At 41.9% G+C, this 22,459-nt stretch overlaps 1 protein-coding gene across 4 annotated transcripts in view; it reads left to right on the top strand.

Annotated features, from left to right (window-relative positions):
- Positions 1 to 22,459, top strand: part of MYOF (myoferlin) — a 175,547-nt gene that overhangs the window by 70,084 nt on the left and 83,004 nt on the right. For 2 of the 4 annotated variants that reach the window (XM_033224716.1, XM_033224729.1), the window contains exons 6-18: positions 1,178 to 1,344; positions 2,002 to 2,130; positions 6,452 to 6,514; positions 6,598 to 6,648; positions 7,777 to 7,807; positions 8,293 to 8,408; positions 9,079 to 9,205; positions 11,106 to 11,209; positions 13,118 to 13,186; positions 13,282 to 13,325; positions 14,328 to 14,410; positions 17,220 to 17,258; positions 21,003 to 21,127. In XM_033224716.1, the coding sequence (XP_033080607.1) occupies positions 1,178 to 1,344; positions 2,002 to 2,130; positions 6,452 to 6,514; positions 6,598 to 6,648; positions 7,777 to 7,807; positions 8,293 to 8,408; positions 9,079 to 9,205; positions 11,106 to 11,209; positions 13,118 to 13,186; positions 13,282 to 13,325; positions 14,328 to 14,410; positions 17,220 to 17,258; positions 21,003 to 21,127 (1,148 nt within the window). The remainder of the gene's footprint in view (positions 1 to 1,177; positions 1,345 to 2,001; positions 2,131 to 6,451; positions 6,515 to 6,597; positions 6,649 to 7,776; positions 7,808 to 8,292; positions 8,409 to 9,078; positions 9,206 to 11,105; positions 11,210 to 13,117; positions 13,187 to 13,281; positions 13,326 to 14,327; positions 14,411 to 17,219; positions 17,259 to 21,002; positions 21,128 to 22,459) is intronic. The other 2 variants (XM_033224721.1, XM_033224736.1) reach the window with 1 other exon arrangement.

Here is a 22,459-nt window from a genome sequence, read left to right as displayed (position 1 = left end):
GTGGGGAATGGATTTGAGCCCAGGCTGCACGGCTTCAGAACCCAAGATTTCAAGAGCCATGCTACATAGTAATCTGATGAAACTCATTCATACCAGGATGTGAATGACTGACAGGTGACTGTGGAAATTAAATCTGTTTCATGATCTTGCATCATAGAGAAGGAGTTTCAGCATCCAAAAGCAGGGTTCTAGACAGGGAGGCTTGTCTTCTAGGCTCTCTTAGATTATATTGTACAGATTACCAGAAGTTTTAACTCTTTGTGTATTAAGAAAAGAAAAGTTAAAGTTTGTCAGTGAGTTTCAAAGAGCTCGTGAATAAAAGAAAGGGGAGAGGTAGTAGGCAGAGTTGATATTTGGTTTTTGGTTTTGTAAGGAGAGAAAGATCTGTGTCTACTTGAAGGCATAGGAAAGGCTGCAATAGAGACAGAACCCCTTTAGGTACACAAGAGAGAGGAGACATCTGGGGAGCCTGAAAATATTCAGGAGGTCGTAGGATCTAATGCATGTCAGAGGGTTGAGATTTTCACCCCGCTGAGCAAGGTAAACCTTTTCCTGAGTGCAGAGGAAAGGTAGGGGGATAAAAGAGAGGACACATGTGTGTGAAAGTGACAAGCCAGGAGGAGGAAGGGAGAGCACGATGATCACCTTGGTGCTTGGCAAGAAAATGAGGAGAGTTTCTTTTCTGCCATGAGAGTGGAAAGAGCAGTTGTGAATTAGGAGGTTCAAGCAGGAAACAGTGTAAATAGTTCACGAGCAGATCTCTAGAGAAAAGATCTGCAGTGGGAGGGATGGAGTTGAAGCCTGTCCTTGCAAGACTTCAGTGTTCCATGGCGTTTCTTCCTTTCTCCATCCTGACACTGATGAGAACTCAGTGATCCCTGGCTGGGTGCGACGGTGCCATCTCCTCTCATTGTCCCTGTGATCTCTGCCATTCTCTTGGTCTCTTTTGAAGGCAGCCTGAGCAAGAGCCCCGATGCACCGTGAACACATTTTCCTAAAGAATTTTTCCAAGTCACAAGAAGTCCCAAGTCAGTGTCACCAAGAGGATCTCCTTCACCTGCCACTTTAGGAACACTTAAAACATGATGGCAGACAAAACTGTGTCCTGGAAACCTGAACCTTTGGACATTTATAGGATAAGGGCTATCCCTCACTGGGTTTCTTTCTGATATTTTAGGAGATGGGGAAGAAGATGAAGGTGATGAAGACAGGTTGGACAATGCAGTCAGGGGCCCTGGGCCTAAGGGGCCAGTTGGGACGGTGTCAGAAGCTCAGCTTGCTCGGAGGCTCACCAAAGTAAAGAACAGCCGGCGGATGCTGTCCAATAAGCCACAGGACTTCCAGGTAGGAATGGCCTGGTGCTCTGCATCTTTGTTTAATCTTCACATTGCCCATCTGCTGGCAATTGCAGTGATGTTTCAGTGGACCTATTCCAATGGACAATGGCTCACCTAGTAAAGGGAGATGTCAGTGCGTAAACCCAGTAAGAAAAGCTCTCCATCTTTCTTCTGCAGGCACACGTGGGTTTAGTCCAGCCAGATGACAGTCTCCAGAGAAATAAAACTATAATTCTCCTTCCCTTTGGCAGAAGGAAAGAGCTAATCAAAGAATAGAAGCACAAATACTGTGTTTTTCGTAGCTCTGGGCACTGTCTTAGACTTGGGAGGCAGCTGTGGAGTTCGTTCATCACTAGGCTCAGCAAGACCAGGTGCATGGCTGGAGTCTGAGCAGTGACCTCCACCTGCCCTGCCCTTTCCCAGACCAGCTTTGAATGATTTCATCCCCACAGCTGCTCTTGGTCTCTATAACCCAACCCCAGCTCCCATCTTGGGAATGAGCCCACGTGGCCCCGCCCAACTGGTAGCACCTGGTATACCACACCGCTGCCCTGGCCTGGTGTTAGCAATCCTAATAGGCGAAGGAAATGAAGCAACACCTGAGGATCCTAAGGATCCCACGTGCTGGGAAAGGATGGGTGACCACCCCTCTTCTGTGCTGCAGATCCGCGTCCGGGTGATTGAGGGCCGACAGTTAAGTGGCAACAACATAAGGCCTGTGGTCAAAGTTCACGTCTGTGGCCAGACACACCGAACAAGAATCAGGAGAGGAAATAACCCATTTTTTGATGAGGTAAAAGGGTTGAGAGGCCATGTTTCTGCTCGTGAGTCCCACAGGGGAGGGAAACATGGGAGCAACTTCACTGGTGAAGACGCCACTGAGTTCCAATCAGAGATCACAGGAACAAAATTAGGTGTAACCATGTGAACACATGGCAGGGTCTTGGACAAAGCCCTGGAGTTTAAGCTTCGTGGTAAACCCACTTCTGGAGAAATGGGTAAGTAACAAATATAGCTTTTTTTTTTTTTTGAGACAGAGTTTTGCTCTTGTTGCCCAGGCTGGAGTGCAGTGGCATGATCTCGGCTCACTGCAACCTCCGCCTCCGGGGTTCAAGTGATCCTTCTGCCTTAGCCTCCCAAGTAACTGGGATTACAGGCATGCACCACCACACCTAGCTAATTTTGTATTTTCAGTAGAGACGAGGTTTCACTATGTTAGTCAGTCTGGTCTCGAACTCCTGACCTCAAGTTATCCACCCACTGCCAAAGTGCGGGGATTACAGGCGTGAGCCACTGCGCCCAGCCAGCATTTATTTAAATAAAATTGTTCACTTGGGACAATCTAAAAAATATCTAGCTTTTAGATATCTAAATGCTAAATGATGTGAAGATTCAAGGCTAAGCAGGTATGGGGGTACACAACTGTAATCCCAACACTCAAGAGGCTGAGATGGGAAGAGTGCTTGATCCAAGGCTAAGCAGGTATGGGAGTACACACCTGTAATCCCAACACTCAAGAGGCTGAGATGGGAAGAGTGCTTGAGCCCGGATGTTCAAGACCAGCCTGGGCAATATAGTGAGACGTCTTTAAAAAAAAGAAAAGTACCTGGTCCCCTCTGGCAGTGGCTCTCAGATGCTGTTGCCTTTCTGCTGTTTTTGTGACAGCTTCTTGATGATCCCTTCCTGATGGATCCCTTTGACCCTTGTGAGAGAGGACGTGATGTCTCCGAAATCTACCTTTGCTTATTCTAATTAGCAAGGTGTCTCTGAGGGACAACTCTCTGTGACTAATCCAGTTTTTTAGAGGTGTCAAAACATACTTGGCTGCAAAAATAATGTATGTTGAAGGAAAGCAGTTATTTGCACACAGGGGTTTTGTTTGTTTTGCCCCCCATACTGATTTTTTTTTTTTTTTTTGAGACAGAGTCTCACTCTGTTGCCAAGGCTGGAGTGTGGTGGTGCAATCTCAGCTCACTGCAACCTCCACCTTCCAGGCTGAAGCAATCCTGTCACCTCAGCCTCCTAAGTAGGTGGAACTACAGGCACACACCAACATGCTCAGCTAATATTTATATTTTTAGTAGAGATGGGGTTTTGCCATGTTGCCCAGGCTGGTCTCAAACTCCTGGCCTCAAGTGTTCTGCCTACCTTGGCCTTGCAAAGTGCTGGGATTACAAACGTGAGCCACTGTGCCCTGCCTCCCATAGTGAGAATTTAGCCTGTTCTATTGCCCTCTTTTATAACACTCCACAAAAATACGTGATACCTTGACAACCATCTCAAATGCCACAAAACTCCATGACTGGGCTGTGGGGAGAAATGATATATTTAGGGAACTTTTCAGAGTCTTGCCCAACTGTACTGAGAAGACACATTTCTGGGATTCCTCAGGCCTATATCTCCCGCTCTGTTCTCCAGCCCAGGCCTGTCTTATCACACTTCCTCTTCATTCCCTACAGCTTCTAATCCCAACCCTGGCGTTTGTCTTTTTTTTTTTTTTTTTTTCTTTTTTTCCCTATCTTTGTTCAGAAAAGACATGGTTTCTTCCATGCAGCGTTTCTCTTTCTTCCCCTTTGTTCAAACTGGCTTCCAGCTCTGCAGAAGGCCCCATTTTCTTCTCACCTATAACCTCTCCCCGTCAAAGGAATCGCAGACGACAGCAGGCAGCCAAGTACAGTAGTATACACATTCTCACAAGAGGTAGGGGCTGCACAGAGATGGGGCACTAGAAATGGACTTGAGGGAAGGCAGAGAGAGATTCACGTTGAGGGCAAGACTGGATGGGGAGGGGAGGAGGCAAGATGCTGGATTACTTGGGCCTAACGCATAAACCCTGTCGATGCGTTGATAATGCAGGCTTCCTGTTGACTCAGCTACATTCCCAGGAGCCCAGCAAACACCTCCACCTTCCTCAGAATTTTCCTATTTTAATGAGTTTGAGGGGGATTAGATCTCTTGGCAAAAGAGAAGACCAGTACATTAATCAATAAAAAATTTTATGGGATAGGAGAAACAAAAGTAAGATGATAAAAACAAATATATATATATAAGAGGTTTACTAAAAAAGTTTCTAGTATGGCCAGGCATGGTAGCTCACACCTATAATACCAGCACTTTGGGAGGCCGAGGTGGGTAGATCACTGAAGATCAGGCGTTCAAGACCAGCCTGGACAACATGGTGAAACCCTATCTCTACTAAAAATGCAAACAATTAGCTGGGTGTGGTGGCGTGCACCTGTAGTCCCAGCTACTCAGGAGGCTGAGGCAGGAGAATTGCTTGAACCTGGGAGCAGGGTTGCAGTGAGCCAAGATCGGGCCACTGCCCTCCAGCCTGGGTGACAGAGCGAGACTCGGTCTCACAACAAAAAATTAGCCTGGCATGGTGATGGGTGGCTGTAATCCGAGTTACTTGGGAGGTTGAGGCAGGAGAATTGCTTGAATCCTGGAGGCGGAGGTTACATTGAGCCAAGATCTTGCCACTGCACTCCAGCCTGGGTGACAGAGCAAGACTCTGTCTTTAAAAAAAAAAAAATCCTAACCTGTATATATCTTTTTAACCAAATAATATTAAACTTACTATCACCAATAATGGGAACAAAAAAAAAAAAAAAAAAAGATGTGGTGTCCTCAGGTGGTATAATGGAAGTAATCAACATCACCTGTGTCAAGTCTTGTCAAATGGCCAATTTGCATCCAACAGTGAGGAAACATTCACCCAAGTCTAGACTGTGGGATATTCCACAAAACAATGGGCATGGTGGCTCACACCTGTAATCCCAGTACTTTGGGAGGCCAAGGCAGGAAGATCACTTGAGGCCAGTAGTTCAAGACCAGCCCGAGCAACATAGTGAAATTTCATCTCTATTTAAAGAAGAAGAAGAAGCAAGGAAAAACACAAGAAACAAAGAAGGAAATAGCACTGTTCTATATAAAAAGGAAGCTGAAGAGACTCAAAAACCAAATGCAATGTATGATTCTTGCATAGATCCTAGATTTCTTTGAAAAGCTAAAGTGTTTTTGTAGGGATGATTGGCGAAATGTGAAAATTGACTGTATGTTAGGTGTTAAATTTCTTGGTTATGATAATGGTATTGCAATTATATAAGAAGATGTCCTTGCTCTTAGGAGATGCATGTAAATGTATTTTGAAGGGGTGAAGTGTCATGATATCTAGAACTTTCTTACAAATAGTTTAGTTTGAAAAAGAGAAAGATAAAGCAAGTGTCCAAAAATGGAACAATTGGTGAACATAGGTGAAAGGTGGTATTTATTTTACCATTCTTTCAGCTTTCCTGTAGATTACAAATATCCCTAAGTAAAAAGTTGGAGGAAAAAGTCTCAGTTGGAATAAATGCTCTATCTTTTTCTTTTAGGATTGACATTTATTAGCCTAACATGGTTAAACCTCCTATATACCTAATATTCATATCCCAAGAATCAACCTTCTTAGAATTAGCTTTTACAATGTGGTCAATATTGACTTTGCTGAGGCACTAACTTAATTTAATGGGCAAAATTGTCTTTAAAGATGCTTTCTTGGAGTAAAATTAGAGTCACTAGACACTAATACAGCTAAAGATATTAGGGAAATTTAAAACACACCAAGTCATGCCAGCTGTAAGCAATTGTTTTAGTAAGCATTGCAACATGAAGTCACCTTGGATCTTTTTCCCTCTTTTTTTTTTTTTTTTTTTTTGAGATGGCTTCTCACTATATTGCCCTGGCTGACCTTGAACTCCTGGGCTCAAGCACTCCTCTCAGCCTCCTGAGTGTTGGATTACAGGGGTGTACCCCCATACCTGCTTAGGCTTGGATCTTTACATCATTTAGCCTTTAGATATCTAGTCCCAGGTGAACAATTTTATTTAGTTAACTAAATGCTGTATTTGTTATTTACTCCTTTCTCCTTTTTCCAACATGAAGAAGTGGGTTTACCATGAAGCTTAAACGCCAGGGCTTAAACTCCAGGCCTTGCCATGTGTTCACATGGTCAAAACTAATTTTGAATTTGTGTTTTGTATTTTTTTAGGAGGGCCCCCAAAATTATAGCATCAGATCCCACTAAATCCGAATCCCCTGTTAACATTTAAACATCTGCTCTATTGTTTTGGCAGTTGTTTTTCTACAATGTCAACATGACCCCTTCTGAATTGATGGATGAGATCATCAGCATCCGGGTAAGGGTCAGTGAGTAGGAAGGTGCTGCTCACTCACTGCCAGGCAAAGCCAATCATTTCTTCACTACTCTTCTTTCTTGCAGGTTTATAATTCTCACTCTCTGCGGGCAGATTGTCTGATGGGGGAATTTAAGGTGGGTGACAACAGTCTGCTTCATTCAACTTACAGAAAGATGAGAACTTTCATAATAGAAATGTGATTCCTGTGTACCCATCTTGGTGGCATCTTGGGAATGTGTAAGGGTGCAGCATGATGACGCTTGCTGAAGGCTGCCTGGGGCTTGTCTATTTCCAAAGTGTAACACTGAACAGAGCTCTCAAAGTAAGATGACCTGAAGCTGCCATATCAGGGCCCTTCCCAGGCTTGTATCTGTAGATGGAAGCAAATCCACTGCCACAGAGGGAAGGGGTGTTGACCAGGGCAAGAAACCCACCATCCATCTCCACTTACTGGGGGCCCCAGAGCTCCATCTGTAAAGCCAATTATGATGAATCCACAGTGTGAAAGGAAAGCCAAACAAGGCAAGATATTCAGGGTGTTTCTCTAAGTAACTCTCACTGGAATGAAAGGACAAATTCTTAGCTGGCTTCTTCCCAGCAATTCTTTGTGGAATAGGCTGCCTCTCCAAGAAAGGAGCTCTAGTCACTAGAAGTCCTAGAGGATGATCTGGGTCAGGCAGACCTGTGTTCATACCCTGTCTGCCACCAAGTAGCCACATGTCCCAGAGGAACTCAATCTCTCTGATCCTTAGTTTCTTCATCTGTAAAATGAGGTGATTGAGAAAATTAAATGAGATGGTATGTGTAAAGCACCTAGCACAGTACCTGGCACATTGAAGTGCACAATCAATGGTTATATTAATAGTAGCATTAGCTGGAGGAAGAGGAGGAGAATTGGACAGGAAACTGGGCCAGGTGAATTTCTGTAGGATGACCAATGGTCCCACTTTGCCTGGGATTTTAGTGGTAAAATTGAGAATAACCAGGGCAGACTGGGACATATTGGTCACTTTGCTTCCGTGGTCTCTTCCAGCCCTAAGACTAGCTCATTCATTCAATAGTGATTTACTGAGAGTCTTCCATGTGCCACACATCAGACAAGGCACTGGGGATACAGAGAGGATAAGATGGAAATGTTGGGTCTTAAGGAAATTTAAGTGTAATCAAGATATGATATTGACATATAATAATGATGGCTTCTTTAAAGTGACTAGACTGATTTTAAAATCTACTTAGACTACTTTTGATTATTGTTTTCCCAGATTGATGTTGGATTTGTTTATGATGAACCTGGTAAGTAAGATTCTCCCATCAATTTGAAGTCTTCAATTCATTCCTTCTAACTCTGAAGATGATTCCAGGAATCAAGACAATCTGGGGGATCAAAGAATTAAAGGAATTTTTAAAAAATATTAGGGAGAAGAGAGGATGCTTAGTGGGAATAAGTAACAGTAGCTTAGTATAAATGTCTAATTTTTTATCTTAACATTCAAAATAAATGATTTCTATGTTTCGTGAGGATATTTTGACCTTATCAAAGTTAAATTATAAAACTAGTTGGTACAGCGTAGTCTTGTTTGTTACATGAGGACAGAATGGTGGGGGTGGGGTACAGGGAGAGTAAAAAACAAGACATGAAAGTGGAGACTCATCTGGGGAATTCGGTGTGTCATGAGGAGGCTTCCAAGAAAATGCAGTTGATCTTATGGCAGAGGAATCACAGACCTATCAGCATCTCTTTAGCATGTCCCTTTCCTTTTACTCCTTCTCTATTTTAGGCCATGCTGTCATGAGAAAGTGGCTTCTTCTCAATGACCCGGAAGATACCAGTTCAGGTTCTAAAGGTTATATGAAAGTCAGCATGTTTGTCCTGGGGACCGGAGATGAGCCTCCTGTGAGTCCCTACGTTCTCTACTTTCTACACTTCTCACTAAAAAAGAAGACCAAGAGTTAAGCCTGTGGGCATGGGTAATTGTGAAATGGAGCACAGCTTGCCGTCAGTACCCTCTGATTGCCCCTATTCTTCAAAAGCTGTTCTTTTCTTCATCATGGAATTATCATTCTAGCTTGCTTAGACTCCTATCTGGTGTCTATGAGTGAGCATTTAATTGAGAAAAGATGCATGTGTTTTTACAGTGTCCTTGCATCATTAGAAAGACTGCTTTTATCTAGAAAGCATGACTTACTTGCAGAATTAGGCATTGCTACCTAAATGGTTAGTGATTATTCTAGGAAACTGGGTAGCAAACTGCAGAATAGTAAGTGGCCAGAGAGAAGTTGAAGGGACATCAGGAACACACACATTCTCTCTCTCTCTCTCTCTCTTACTATTTGGTGCTCATAAAATGACAGAAAAATACACAAAAATATGAGCATTGATTTTGTGGTGCAGTTTTGAGGTTGAAGGAAAACTGGTGGCTAATGGCAGGTTGAACTCTTAAGTCCCAAACACAGGAAATCCTAATGGAAACAATTCTGAATGGTTTCATTTTATAAGCATTCATTTGGCTTTTTCCAAGTGCTGCTTTTCTGTATGTATAATTTAAATCGTGTGCCCCTAATAGCCTGAGAGACGAGATCGTGATAATGACAGTGACGATGTGGAGAGTAATTTGTTACTCCCTGCTGGCATCGCCCTCCGGTGGGTGACCTTCTTGCTGAAAATCTACCGAGCTGAGGACATTCCCCAGAGTATGTACTGATTTAATCTTGCCTCAGTATTGTCGGTTATCTACGTGATGAGATGTGTTAAAATCAATGTCTAATAGTGATTGGTGTCCCTATCGGATGTTTTTCTTCCAAAAGGGCTTCATGGGCTTATTTTCATTCATTCTGGTCCCGTTAAAAGCTACCTAAGCAGGCTCATGGCACAGCCAGTTGGTTGCTGATCGTGTTCCTTGTTGAGTGCCTGCCTTTGGCCCATTTGGCTCTCTCCCTTCTTCTATCAATGTTCTAGATCTTCTCTTTATTCTAGAGGATGCTAAAGAGACATGAGCAGTCAGCACCTCCAACCCCTTTCATCCCAAATGAAAATGTGAACTGTTATCAAATCAAGGTGTTTGCTATCCGGCTATAAAAAAAAAAAATAGCTGAAATTAGCTGGGCGTGGTGGCGGGTGCCTGTAATCCCAGTTACCTGGGAGGCTGAGGCATGAGAATCACTTGAACCCAGGAGGCGGAGGTTGCAGTGAGCCACGCCACTGCACTCAAGCCTGGGCAACAGAGCGAAACTCCATCTCAAAAAAAAAAAAAGTGCTGAGCAAAGGGTAGTAATGTCCCAATGACTAGAAGTCTGCCACTATTGTATTATGAAATATATTCAGCAAGAGACTGGATACATTTAAGGGATCACTTCTAGTGATTCCATTTATAGGAGCTAGTCTGGTTATCCCTCTGTCACAGCTGATGGCCCAGCCTCCTATCTGCCTTGCTGGGCCTGTCTGGTTCCTGCTGGGCTCTGGGACATGGGATCCTTCTCCAAGTCCCCAGGAAGCTGCACCCACTATACAGGCCATGGGTCTCTTCAGGATTTGCTGCTGTTCTTGGGAATCCTTTTCCTCTTTTAAGATCATATGGTCTTAAAAAATGGTATTGTAGGACCTCCCCATACCCACCTTTCTCTCAAAAATGTGTCAAATGGGCCGGATGCAGTGGCTTATGCCTATAATCCCAGCACTTTGGAAGGCCAAGGTAGAAGGATTGCTTGAGGCAAGGAGTTCAAGAGCAGCCTGAGGAACATAGCAAGACCTCGTCTCTATTTTTTTTTAAAGAAGAAAGAAATACATAAAATGAAGTAAATAAAATCCTGATCTCTATTTATATTTTAGCTTAATCAACTATAGATTGTAGTTAAGTGTATTATTTGTGATTATGCCAAATTTTCTTGAATTTCTCTGAAAAAGACTAGGACTAGATCATTTTGACCTATAGTACCTTTCTCCCGATTGAAAGCAGACCTGAGTTTGAGAATCATCTTATTCTCACTGAATGAAATGTGTTGTATTTTTTCCCTCCATAAAAGATCAAGTCTTTTTTTTTTTTTTTTTTTGAGATAGTCTCACTCTGTCACCCAGGCTGGAGGCTGGCATATACTGGCTTGATCTTCACTAACTGCATGATTCAAGTGATTCTCGTGCCTCAGCCTCCCAAGTGGCTGGGATTCCAGGCATGTGCCACCACACCTGGCTAATTTTGTTTGTTTGTTTTGATACTGAGTCTTGCTCTGTCACCAGGCTGGACTACAGTGGCGTGATCTTGGCTCACTGCAATCTCCGCCTCCCAGGTTCAAGCAATTCTCCTGCCTCAGCCTCCCGAGCAGCTGGGATTACAAGCGTGTACCACCACACCCAGCTAATTTTTGTATTTTCAGTAGAGAAAGGGTTTCACCATGTTGGCCAGGATGGCCTCGATCTTCTGACCTTGTGATCCGCCTGCCTTAGCCTCTCAGAGTGCTGGGATTACAGGCATGAGCCACTGCACCTAGCCTGTTGCAACTATTTTGATGTATAAGAGAACTTTAAAAATTTTGCCAAATTTCTGCTGTTTTTAAGAGAATTGAATTTCATTTCTGCTGTATAACTGTTACCTTCCAGTGGATGATGCCTTCTCACAGACAGTAAAGGAAATATTTGGAGGCAATGCAGATAAGAAAAATCTCGTGGATCCTTTTGTAGAAGTTTCCTTTGCCGGAAAAAAGGTTCGTACATGATCTAAATGCAGATGCTGTAAGAATAAATATTTAAAACCACTGTGCTTTCCTTGGAGTGAATTCCTACTTACTCTTTGTTAAAATAGCCCCCTGATGAGCCAGGCACTCTGCAGGAACACAGATTTTCTGAGTCTGAACATGCCAGACTTCTCCACAGGTTTATTTTGGAGTGGAAAGTATGCAGAACACAAATTAGAAAATTCAGTCTTTTGAGAGATTAACATAGGGAAGGCTACCACTGAATTTCTGGAACTGCTTTTCAGGTCCAAACATTGTCTTAACCTTAGGCAAGCTCTCTGGCCAGCCACACTCATCCCTGGTAAATGCTGTAGGACAGAGACACCCCCCCCCCCCCCCCCCCCAGTGCCCTGCTGCCTCCTCCTGTCATGTTTCTCACCTTCCATACCCCAGTGAACTGTTGAAACTGGAGAATGGGTCAGGGAAGCCCCATTCCACTCCCCTGAAAAAAATCTGGGACACTCTTGGCGTAGGGGCAGCTACAACCACCACTTCCACCTACAGAGATGGTCAAAGATTGGAGAGTTGAGAGTTGAGTGAGATTCTACAGTCGAATAATAGCACATCATGGACAGTTGTAGACAAAAAGAACTTGCATCTTTTGTGTGTTTGTACCATGTAATTATGAAAGCAAAATTCAGCAAACCACATACACACACATATGACTGATGCTTTTTTCTAAAAGATTCAGTGGCTGTGGTGGAGAGCCTTCAGCTCTGGGGCAAAATGAGTCCTGAATGCAGGCTTTACCCCAGTTCATAGGCAGACAAATGGCTTACCCTCTGAGTTTCCATTTCCTGCACTATAAAGGGAGGTAATAATAATCACATAGGAATATTGAGAGATTTGACTCATTCAAAAAGTCATTAAGTACCAGATTCTGTTCCATGTGGTGGGATATAGAAATGAACATATGGGAATAGAAGAGACAACAAGCAAACAAATGAAATAATTTTAAATGGTGCCCAGTACTATAAAGAAAACAAAGCAGGGACGAGAAGTGATTGGTACAGGGGAGGAGTGTTTATCCAGGTTATCAGGTGAGACCCCTTGCGAAAGTGACAGTTGAACAGAGGCCTGGATATGCAGAGACCAGGGGAAGGAGGCATCCAGGCAGGGAGAAGGTTGATGGAATAGCCCCAGGGAGGAAAATGTTAGCAGGGAAGGCCTGCCCGTGTGGCTGCCGTGGAGCCAGCAAGGGGGAAAACTAGGAGGTCAGAGAGAAATAGGGTTGGAACAGTAGGGCTTCATCAGCGCAGGGAAGGATCGGGGCTTTATCTGAAGTATACTTTGAGGGCCCCCTGAAGATGTTACAGAGAGAAGTGACATGAAAGTCAGGAAGCAAGAGAGGGTGTGGAGTTCCAGACAGGAGACAACCACAGGCATCCTGGGTAGAAACGTTTCAGGATCAGCTTGAAGACAGAAGTGTCAGGGTGTGGCTGTTTCTGGTTCTGAGCCTGACCACCTGAATGAAAAGTGATGGAAAGACTGGAACAAGAGCCAGTTTGGGGTAGGGGACAAGGAGGCTGGCAGGAAGGGTCAAAAGATCTGTCTGGATGTGTTAATGGTAGATGCTTCCCAAGTGGTATATAAAAAATGCTCTATCAACCTTATCTTTTGCTTTATTACATTAATCTAATGTTAGAAGTCTGACAACTGAAAACGAGTGAAAAAATGGTTAAAAACAAGTTCCTGGTGCATTGAAACAGCAATGATTAATGTTAAACCCATTTCATATTTTACAAATCAAGAAAAAGTTCAACCAGGTTCTTAAGTATATAAGTAAACTGCTAAAGTCATAATCTAGTATGCATAGATTATAAACTTTTAGAACTTAGAAACTTGAAAACCTACACTTTTGCTTTGGTGATTTTGCAGGTTTGTACAAACATAATTGAGAAAAATGCAAACCCAGAGTGGAATCAGGTCGTCAATCTTCAGATCAAGGTTTGACTTTCTTTTTTTTTCAGAAAAAGTAAGAGTACTTTAATAATTACTAAATCATCGAGAAATAACTACTTTTTTCTGTTTCATTTTTGTAGTTTCCTTCAGTGTGTGAAAAAATAAAACTGACAATATATGACTGGTGAGTTGAAAATAGATACGTGTCTAATTCAACATAAAAGAATTAAACATTTGAATATTGTGAAACATTACTCTGGATGGTCTGTTTCTGGTGTTTTGCTTTCCTTCCAGAGGAAAGGATAAATTGCTCCTGGAACTGGGTGTTTTCTTAAAACAAAATTTAATAATAGTGCTACTGCAAAAAAAGCTTTATTTCGGTTCAACTGCTCATAAACAAAAGAAGGGGAACGTGCTCTGAAAATGCCCCAAGATAAGAAATCAGGGATTTAAATATCATTAGGCTGTCCAGAATAGACTTCAGAAATACAGTCAAGCATTTCTTGGGAAGAATCACCAAAACATTCTGAGAGCAATTCATTGTTATTGTTAAAAAAGAAAATGGTAAAACTACCTCAATGAAGGCAAGGAAAAGTCCTTGAAATGTTCTGATGGAATTTTTACTAGACCAGCCTCCTAGCACTGATTGGCCATAACAAGACCATTCTTGGAATGTTCTAGTTGGATGTAGCATTCAGCAGGCACCCTTAGCTCCCTGAAAGTGGAAACATGACAAGTATCATTACCATCATCATCATGATCGTAATTATGTAATCTGCCTATAATTGATTAATTCATTTTATGACAGTGGTATTGAGTATAGCCATAGGCACATCCGTTAGCCTCTCTGTACAATTGCAATTTCATAACTTCAGAATAAATTACCTCACAAGATCGGTGTTTCTAAAGGGTGGTTGGAAGACCATCTCTATCAGAATCAATTGGGTTATACTTATAAATGCAAACTCTTGGTCCCCACTGTAGGCTTATTGAATTAAAAATGTGGACAGGGGATGAGGGTGAGAAGTCTCCAGCTGATTACTAAGTACAATTAAGTTTGAGGCCCACTGGGCATGATTATTTCTGAAGTCTGGGATATTTTCCAGTTCTAACTTTTTTTAATTGTTAAAATGACATATCTTCATAGATGGAGCTCTTAACCTATTATTATTATTTTTTTACATAGGGACCGTCTTACTAAAAATGATGTAGTTGGAACGACATATCTACACCTCTCTAAAATTGCTGCCTCTGGTGGGGAAGTGGAAGGTAAGTCACTCAACAGATCTGGAGCAAGACTGGATACAAAACTTCTGGAGAAAAAAAATAAACAGTAGGTTTGGTTTCTTAGAAGCCAAATGTGATGAACCTAGTGAAGCATTTCAATGATGTTTTGATGATGGCCTGCAAAACAATTAATAATTGAAGTATATAAGTAAACTGCTAAAGTCATAATCCAGTATGCATAGATTATAAACTTTTAGGAAAAATGAAATTTACAGTTTGAAGATTTTCAGCTTTCTTGCTTCCATCCAAAACTTCTTTCCCAAAAGCGGTTTTATGAAATTTTTGTGTCAATACAGAGAGCTACCACCTTATTTTTTAGAGTGGCATTGACCCAAGTCCACCCAAATATACAATAATACTCCCTTCTCAACTGATTCCCTTGGCAGGAACAGTAAGGTCAGATGCCAATGAACCATGTCATTGTCACTCCCTAAGATAGTGTGTATTAGGCCTTCATTCTCACAAGCACTGATAGCCAACACATTGTTTTTTCTGTAGTTTTCCTAACACTTTTCTTGAGAACTACTTGGCTATACCTGGCATTATGGTTTTGTGCATATATACCAGAAACTGTAACAGGGAATGAAGGAAAGAGGGCAAGATGATAAGAGAAAAAATTAATGTTAACACAGTAATACCAACAGCTTGTTTATTTATTTATTTTTTGAGACGAAGTCTCACTCTGTCACCCAGGCTAGAGTGCAGTGGCATGATCTCAGCTCACTGCAACCTCTGCCTCCCAGGTTCAAGCAATTCTTCTGCCTCAGCCTCCCGAGTAGCTGGGACTACAGGTGCCTGCCACCATGCCCAGCTAATTTTTGTATTTTTAGTAGAGACAGAGTTTTACTGTGTTGGCCAGGATGGTCTCCGTCTCCTGACCTCGTGATCCACCCGCCTTGGCCTCCCAAAGTGCTGGGATTATAGGCGTGAGCCACTGTGCCTGTCCCAGCAGCTTATTTTTTGTGACCAAAACAAAAATTATTGTAATTGCCAATAGATTAAACATATTGAGAGATTAAACACAGGAAACAAAGTGAGAGACTTTGAGACAAAATTTTGTCTTGGGGAACCCAAGGTTCCTCTCAACCTTATCTTGTTTAAGATCTTTTATAGGTTTTGAAAAAATATTGTTAAAAGCAATGGATAACATAAATAAGAACCTGGATATATATATAGAGAGATAGATAGATATAGTATTAGATATTAAAAGATGAAGAAGATATTAGAGATATGGTGAAGAACATATAGATTTCCTGTCTCCAGAAGGGGGGAAAAAAAATAAAGACAATCAGAAGACAAGGTGGTGAACAGAGATACAGTACAAATATAAAGGTACATGGCTTGGCACGGTGGCTCATGCCTAAATCCCAGCACTTTGGGAGGCCAAGGCGGGCAGATTACTTGAGGTCAGGAGTTCAACACCAGGCTGGCCAACATGGTGAAACTCTGTCTCTACTAAAAATGCAAAAATGAGCCAGGCCTGGTGGTGGGGACCTGTAATCCCAGTTAGGAAGCTGAGGCGGGAGAATCGCTTGAACCTGGGAAGTGGAGGTTGCAGTGAGCCGAGATTGCGCCACTGCACTCCAGCCTGGGCAACAGAGCAAGACTCCATCTTGAATGAATGAATAAAAATAAATAGTTCTATGTGGCATTATTTTAAGCAAATGGTAGAGGGTAAGAAAGAGATTCCATCTGAATGTTCTCTGCTGAGTAGCATAGTGATCATAACACTGGAGCTGCAATGAAGGAAATGTAATCACAGCCCTTTGCTTTTCTCTGCAGAGCATAAGATTTATATGATTGCTAGAATGTAAGCACTATTTATTTTGATTTTTGATTTTTAAAATTTAACCTATAACCAAAGCTCTGAACAAAGTGTAGATGTCATCACCCATTACAGTGTAAAAGTATGGAAGATAGAGATGAGAAGCCGAAGGAGGAAGGGGAGTGGAGGTAGGGCAGGGGTGCTAATAGCCTCTTCTCTTCAAGTCAGGAATCTCAATATGACTATAGATAAAATCATAAAGGTGACCATTACAGTAAATAAACACCATGCTGGAACTATTTGGGGGGAGGGTAAAAATGACTGAAATCCATTCATTATTCATGAGAAGCCATTAAATAATATCTAAAGATAATTATTCAGAAGTAGTGGCATAAGCATTTTGCTTAGTGATGTGTGGTAACATCCAGAAGAACTAAAAACAGATTGCTACAAGCAATTTTAGCTTCTGTCTCTGGGGCCTCTTATTGCAAGCCCTACAGACCATGGGGTTACAGGGTCTTAAAATAACAATGAGCTGTCAACATCACCTTTCCCCTCACAAAGAAACAAACCATGCTTTCAATCAAATAATGTGCAGTAAACTCCAGGCCTTTGCTTACACAGCCTAAGACCACATTTACTTAGATTTTTTGATGTTGGTCCCAACTAAGCCGTAAGATAAATAAATGTTTTATTAAAAACGTGAAATGCTGGTAACTTCACCAGGACCCCTCTGTCCCTGGGCAGCTAGCTCTTCTGCTTCCTGGCTTCCTTGGGGCTGGGTGAGATTGAGTTACTCACGTGTGGTGGTTCTGCCCATTGTCACAAAATCAGGTGTCATTTTGCATTTAACCAATGAGAATTGTATGCATTACAAAAGGGTCATATGTGACTTGGGTCTGAATTTGGGATTTTTCTAGTGTTGCTAAATCACGTACCTGGCACTGGATTTGATTAATGTTTTCAATGTCTGTTTCATAATGCCTGTGTTTTTCTTGTTTAACCAGTCGTATTTTTACTATATAGATTTCTCATCTTCGGGAACTGGGGCTGCATCATATACAGGTTTATGCTTCGTAACTTTGCTTTCTGTTAGATCTTCCTAGCTAATGTTATCTTATTAAGAATATATTGATTGTCTTTAGAACTTTTTTTTTTGACATTTTGCTGTCTCAACATAGTTTCGCTAGAGTAATAATTTTTGTGTTAGTGCCGTATGGTTGTCCTGCATGGCTAAGTTTAAAAGAAATGTGCTAACCAGGCTTTGCTCCATGTCTCATGCTTTCAGCTAAATGCATACCATCGTATTTGGCTTTATTGCAAATAATTTATTGTGAGATATAACATTTTCTGTTATCGTTTATGTTCAGTAGGTAGAGATATGGAGCACTAAATCAATTGTTCTGAAATTTATCAAGTAACTTTCCCCCAATATCAATGTGACTCTCTAGGTTGGAAAATACTGAACGTTTTTTAGTTTGCAACCTGAAGATCTTCCCCTCCCCCCAAAATGAGGGATCATAACACATCCTTTGGTTTGCACAGAACTTGTCATTTTTTGCAAGTTTGCTCAATACTGTCACACACTTGACCATCACAACTCTCCTAGGGCAGATGTTTTTGTTCCCCTAATAGACAAAGACTCTGAGGTTTAGAGAGGTTCATTATCTGTCAGATAAGCATGATTCGCCCTGCCACAATAATCTCCCAGGGTTGTGGTAAGAGAGGAAAGAGATATTGCATGTGGGAAAGCTTTGCAAACTCTGAAGCTGTGTGCAAATATAAGGTGATATCATGTAAATATGTAATTGACACATGCCCAGTTCTTATTTGCTTTAAACAATCTGTTTTATTATAATCACACTTTATATGAATATTAAGTAGTCCTTAGATTTGCAGTGAACTTGGCAGATGGGCAAGCATTTTATTCCTTTATTCATTTGTTTAACCAATCCATGAATATTTATGTAGTAGTATCACATGATAGAACCAGTAGTAGGTGTTTAGGAAATCAAAATACAACATACTTAAATCCTGCCACTCCCCCTGAAAAGTGATACTTTAGTCACAGAGATGTGCAGCTATGTAGGGTTCTAGAAACTAAAATATACAGTAATTATTTGTAGGAATCCAAAACATGAAGGGGATTCAAAAAGCTAAAGGAGGCAAGTAAAATATTGTTGGAAAGTGGGTTGTAGCTAGGTCAGAGGAAATCCTTGATGGCAGGCTAAAGGATTTTTATTTTATTTTGTATAGGCTTTTCAGCAAGGATATTGGGAAGTTTGATGTGACCACGGTGCATTAAACGGATTAGGAAACTTTGGAGGCAGGAAGAGACTTAGCTTATGAGAGAATGGGTTTTCTTTCTTTTTTTTTTTTTTTTTTTTTCTGAGACAGAGTTTTGCTCAATTGCCTAGCCTGGAGTGCAATGGCATGATCTTGGTTCACTGCAACCTCCAACTCCTGGATTCAAATGATTCTCCTGGCTCAGCCTCCCTAGTAGCTGGAATTACAGGCACCTGCCACCACGCCTGGCTAATTTTATTTTTGTGTGTGTATTTTTAGTAGAGACTGGGTTTCACCATGTTGGCCAGGCTGGTCTCGAACTCCTGAACCTCAGGTGATCCTCCTGCCTCGGCCTCCCAAAGTACTGGAATTACAGGCGTGAGCCACCATGCCTGACCTAGAGAATGGGTTTTCCCAGGAGACTACACTACGATGTGAGCACATAGAAGGAAGATTCCTTCTGTTAATGCGCAATGAAGCAAGTCAAAGGGGTAACATACCAGAGAAGAGATTTGTTGGACAAAAATAATTAAGCCCCTGGCATTAAGCTGATATGCAGTGGATCATTCTCGACAATTTGTGTTTCAATCCCTGGGGATCTTTAACAAAAAGCAAATACACATGACAGCACAGTCAGTCACTCATGGGAACCAGGTGGAGGAGAGGTGAGGTTAGACCAAAGGAATGGATGGGGTAGTGGAGGGTATCCTCTTCTGAGCTTTGAAACTCAAGGTCTGGAGTTAAATCTGCCAGTTTGTGGGACTTTTGACAAGTCGCATCACTTCTGTAGGCTTTGGCTTGCCCATCCATAATGTGACATGGCTGTGGTGCCACAGTTTAAACATCCATTCTTACTGGAATATTCTGTGATTCCACTTCTCTCTTTTTTTTTTAAATCTTTTTTTGTGTGTGATTCAACTTCTAAAAATGACTTCCTTTCCTCTCTATGAATCTCTGCTTTAATTCTCTGTTCTCACCCAACATCCCTCCACTAAAACAAAATATTTTAGCACACAGAAAGAAGTCCAAACCCTGCTTATTAGTGATCAATTAATCGTCTTTGCAATGTTCCATATGCCACAGTGGATAAAGCCAAGCCAATTTATATGCTCATGTATATAGTCATTCCTCCTGTTCATTTGTCTTCAAGATGATAACATGATTCAGAGAAATCTCTGTTGAAGAAACTACTGGTCCCTCTTTGGGTTTCATAAGAGATTTCCAAATGTGTGTGACATGTAGCATCCTAGGGTGTTGCCAAGTCTCACCCTTAGGCTGCATATGCATTACTTTTGTACATCTTAAATGTTTCTTGTTTCTTGCTGTCTTCACTGAGATTGCTATTCAGCTCTTTTCTGCCTGTGTCCATGATTTCTATCTCCCCACAAATGTGTACACGCCCACTTAAACATGCAGAGAACCTCACATAATGAAAATGATTGTTCAGTACATGTCTATAGGGTTAGGTAAATTATTTATTAATGGGCATCATTCTGATGACACTGCCCCATATTTGTCTTTCTCCCTTAGTTTTAAGCATATAGTTGGAAAGGGCCATAGATATGATCTGGTCAACCTCATCGATAACAGGAATTATCCTGAAAACATGCTGAAAGATAGGCTGAAGGCTTTGCCTCAACATTTCTTCTGATTGTCCCTAATGCAGCCTGTCCCATTGTTTGTCATTTCTAATTCACAGAAAGTTCTGCCTTATACAGAGTGAACCAAAGCTGATCTCCCTGTAACTCCCAGCAGTGGTCCTTACTCTGCTTCTGGACACAAGTCCATCCCTCTCCCCTATGGGGGCCATTCAGGCTACTGAAGGCATATTTCCCCAGCCTCACCCACAGTTTCCCCATTTCCAGCTACTTAGTTATATTGTCCTCAGTGCCCTTTATTGAGAAGTTGTCTTGCTAAGACCAGGTAGCAGAAATAAGGAGCTTATCAGATGACCACCAGAGATAGAAAGGAATGAATGGGAATCTTCATGTCACTTACGAATATCACATGGTCTTACAACCACAGGCAGGCAGTTTATTAGTACTTATAACATTTAAAAAATCTTGTATTTTTAACAGCATCTGCTAGAGTTATACTAACTACTGAAGATAAGTGACACCTTTAGAGGAACAAATGAAGTTCATATAATATGTCATTTAATTGACTCCCCAAAACAATATAATCTTTTGCCTCAATTGGCAATGGCATGTTTAATACAATGCCCATTATAAACTTGCAAAAAATGTGAAGGTCAACTTCAAAGTCTAATTGCTCTTTATTTAAATAGCATTATATATTTATAAAAATAAGTTTACCTGCGCTATCCCCAAATGTTTTTATTTAATATTTTATGTAGCAATAAGAAAAGAGAAATACAGCAAGCCTCATGATGCTTACAACTTGCATTAATACAACTAACTCACAAAATGGAGGAAAATAGTCTCACCTAACTAATAACTAATATTTATTTCAATAGATTGAATGTTAAAAGCCTAACACCTAATGATGATGTTTCTCTCTCAGTAAACACAGGAGAAACAGAGGTAGGCTTTGTTCCAACATTTGGACCTTGTTACCTGAATCTTTACGGAAGCCCCAGAGAGTACACAGGATTCCCAGACCCCTATGATGAGCTGAATACTGGAAAGGTTGGTTTCTCAATTAAGGTGGCTATGAATCAGCATTGGTTAATGTGATTATTTCTTCTTATAATGTCTGATCGAGTATTGCAGGACAGAAGTTTCATACTCCCTAAGACTTAGAATGCAAAGATAGGAAAAGATTGTGGAGATGATCTCACTGGGGGATGGCCAATGGCCATTTCCCCCAACTTCTATGCTTATGGTAGACATCAATAATCAATGCTGGCTCTCTTTCCTAATAAGCCCCTGTGCTGCCTTGGAATTCTTTTCAACATCACATTCCAGGAATTTACCAAGCACTAGGCAGTGACATGCTCCCTGAAACCCTTTATTACCCTTGATCTGATCAATCCTTTCATTTCATAGATGAAGACATTGAAACCCAGAGATGGGAAATGCTCTTTTTACTACAACAGAAGCCAAATGTCTTTTAGGTATCTCCAAGGCTCAAGAAAGGGACCAAGCTAGAGAGAAAAAGCCCTGAGAGGGGAAGGGTAAAAGACTGGCTGTGGCGATGGGGACCCTCCCATCCTTTCCAGAAGGTTCTATTGCCAGCACTGCTGGGTGTGGTGGGAGGAGTAGCCGCTCTTCATCCTCATGCTCAGCTGCACCCAGAACATCTTCCTCCTACATCTTCCTCCTTTACTTCCCGGCTATTCTGAGACTTGCCCTGGTTGCCAACATGGCAGCCTCCCTATTCTGAGAAGAGGAGAAAGGCGACCACGTTAACACAGAAAAATGCAGAGCTTTCCTGCTAAAGTACGGTGAAGGGAGACTTAGAGCCCCATCTACCTCCCAGGCTCCGCAACCTCCTTCTGGAGTTAGAGCATGGTTTGAAGGCCTCTGACCTTGGTCATAGCTAAGATCTTTTTCAGCCCTGGCATCCCAAGGCGCTCTTTGTTCCAACATTTGGACCTTGTTACCTGAATCTTTTTTTTTTTTTTTTTTTTTTTTTTTTGTTGAGACGGAGTCTCACTCTGTCGCCCAGGCTGGAGTGCAGTGGCCGGATCTCAGCTCACTGCAAGCTCCGCCTCCCGGGTTTACGCCATTCTCTCGCCTCAGCCTCCCCAGTAGCTGGGATTACAGGCGCCCGCCATCTCGCCCGGCTAATTTTTTGTATTTTTTTTTAGTAGAGACGGGGTTTCACCGTGTTAGCCAGGATGGTCTCGATCTCCTGACCTCGTGATCCGCCCGTCTCGGCCTCCCAAAGTGCTGGGATTACAGGGTTGAGCCACCGCGCCCGGCCGTTACCTGAATCTTTACGGAAGCCCCAGAGAGTACACAGGATTCCCAGACCCCTATGATGAGCTGAATACTGGAAAGGTTGGTTTCTCAATT

Source organism: Trachypithecus francoisi, unplaced genomic scaffold, assembly GCF_009764315.1.
Source record: "Trachypithecus francoisi isolate TF-2019V2 unplaced genomic scaffold, Tfra_2.0 Contig01436, whole genome shotgun sequence".
In the NCBI taxonomy this organism is placed as follows: Eukaryota; Metazoa; Chordata; class Mammalia; order Primates; family Cercopithecidae; genus Trachypithecus; species Trachypithecus francoisi.
Note: the sequence above shows the minus strand (reverse complement) of the source record. Positions and strands in the feature narration are given on the sequence as shown.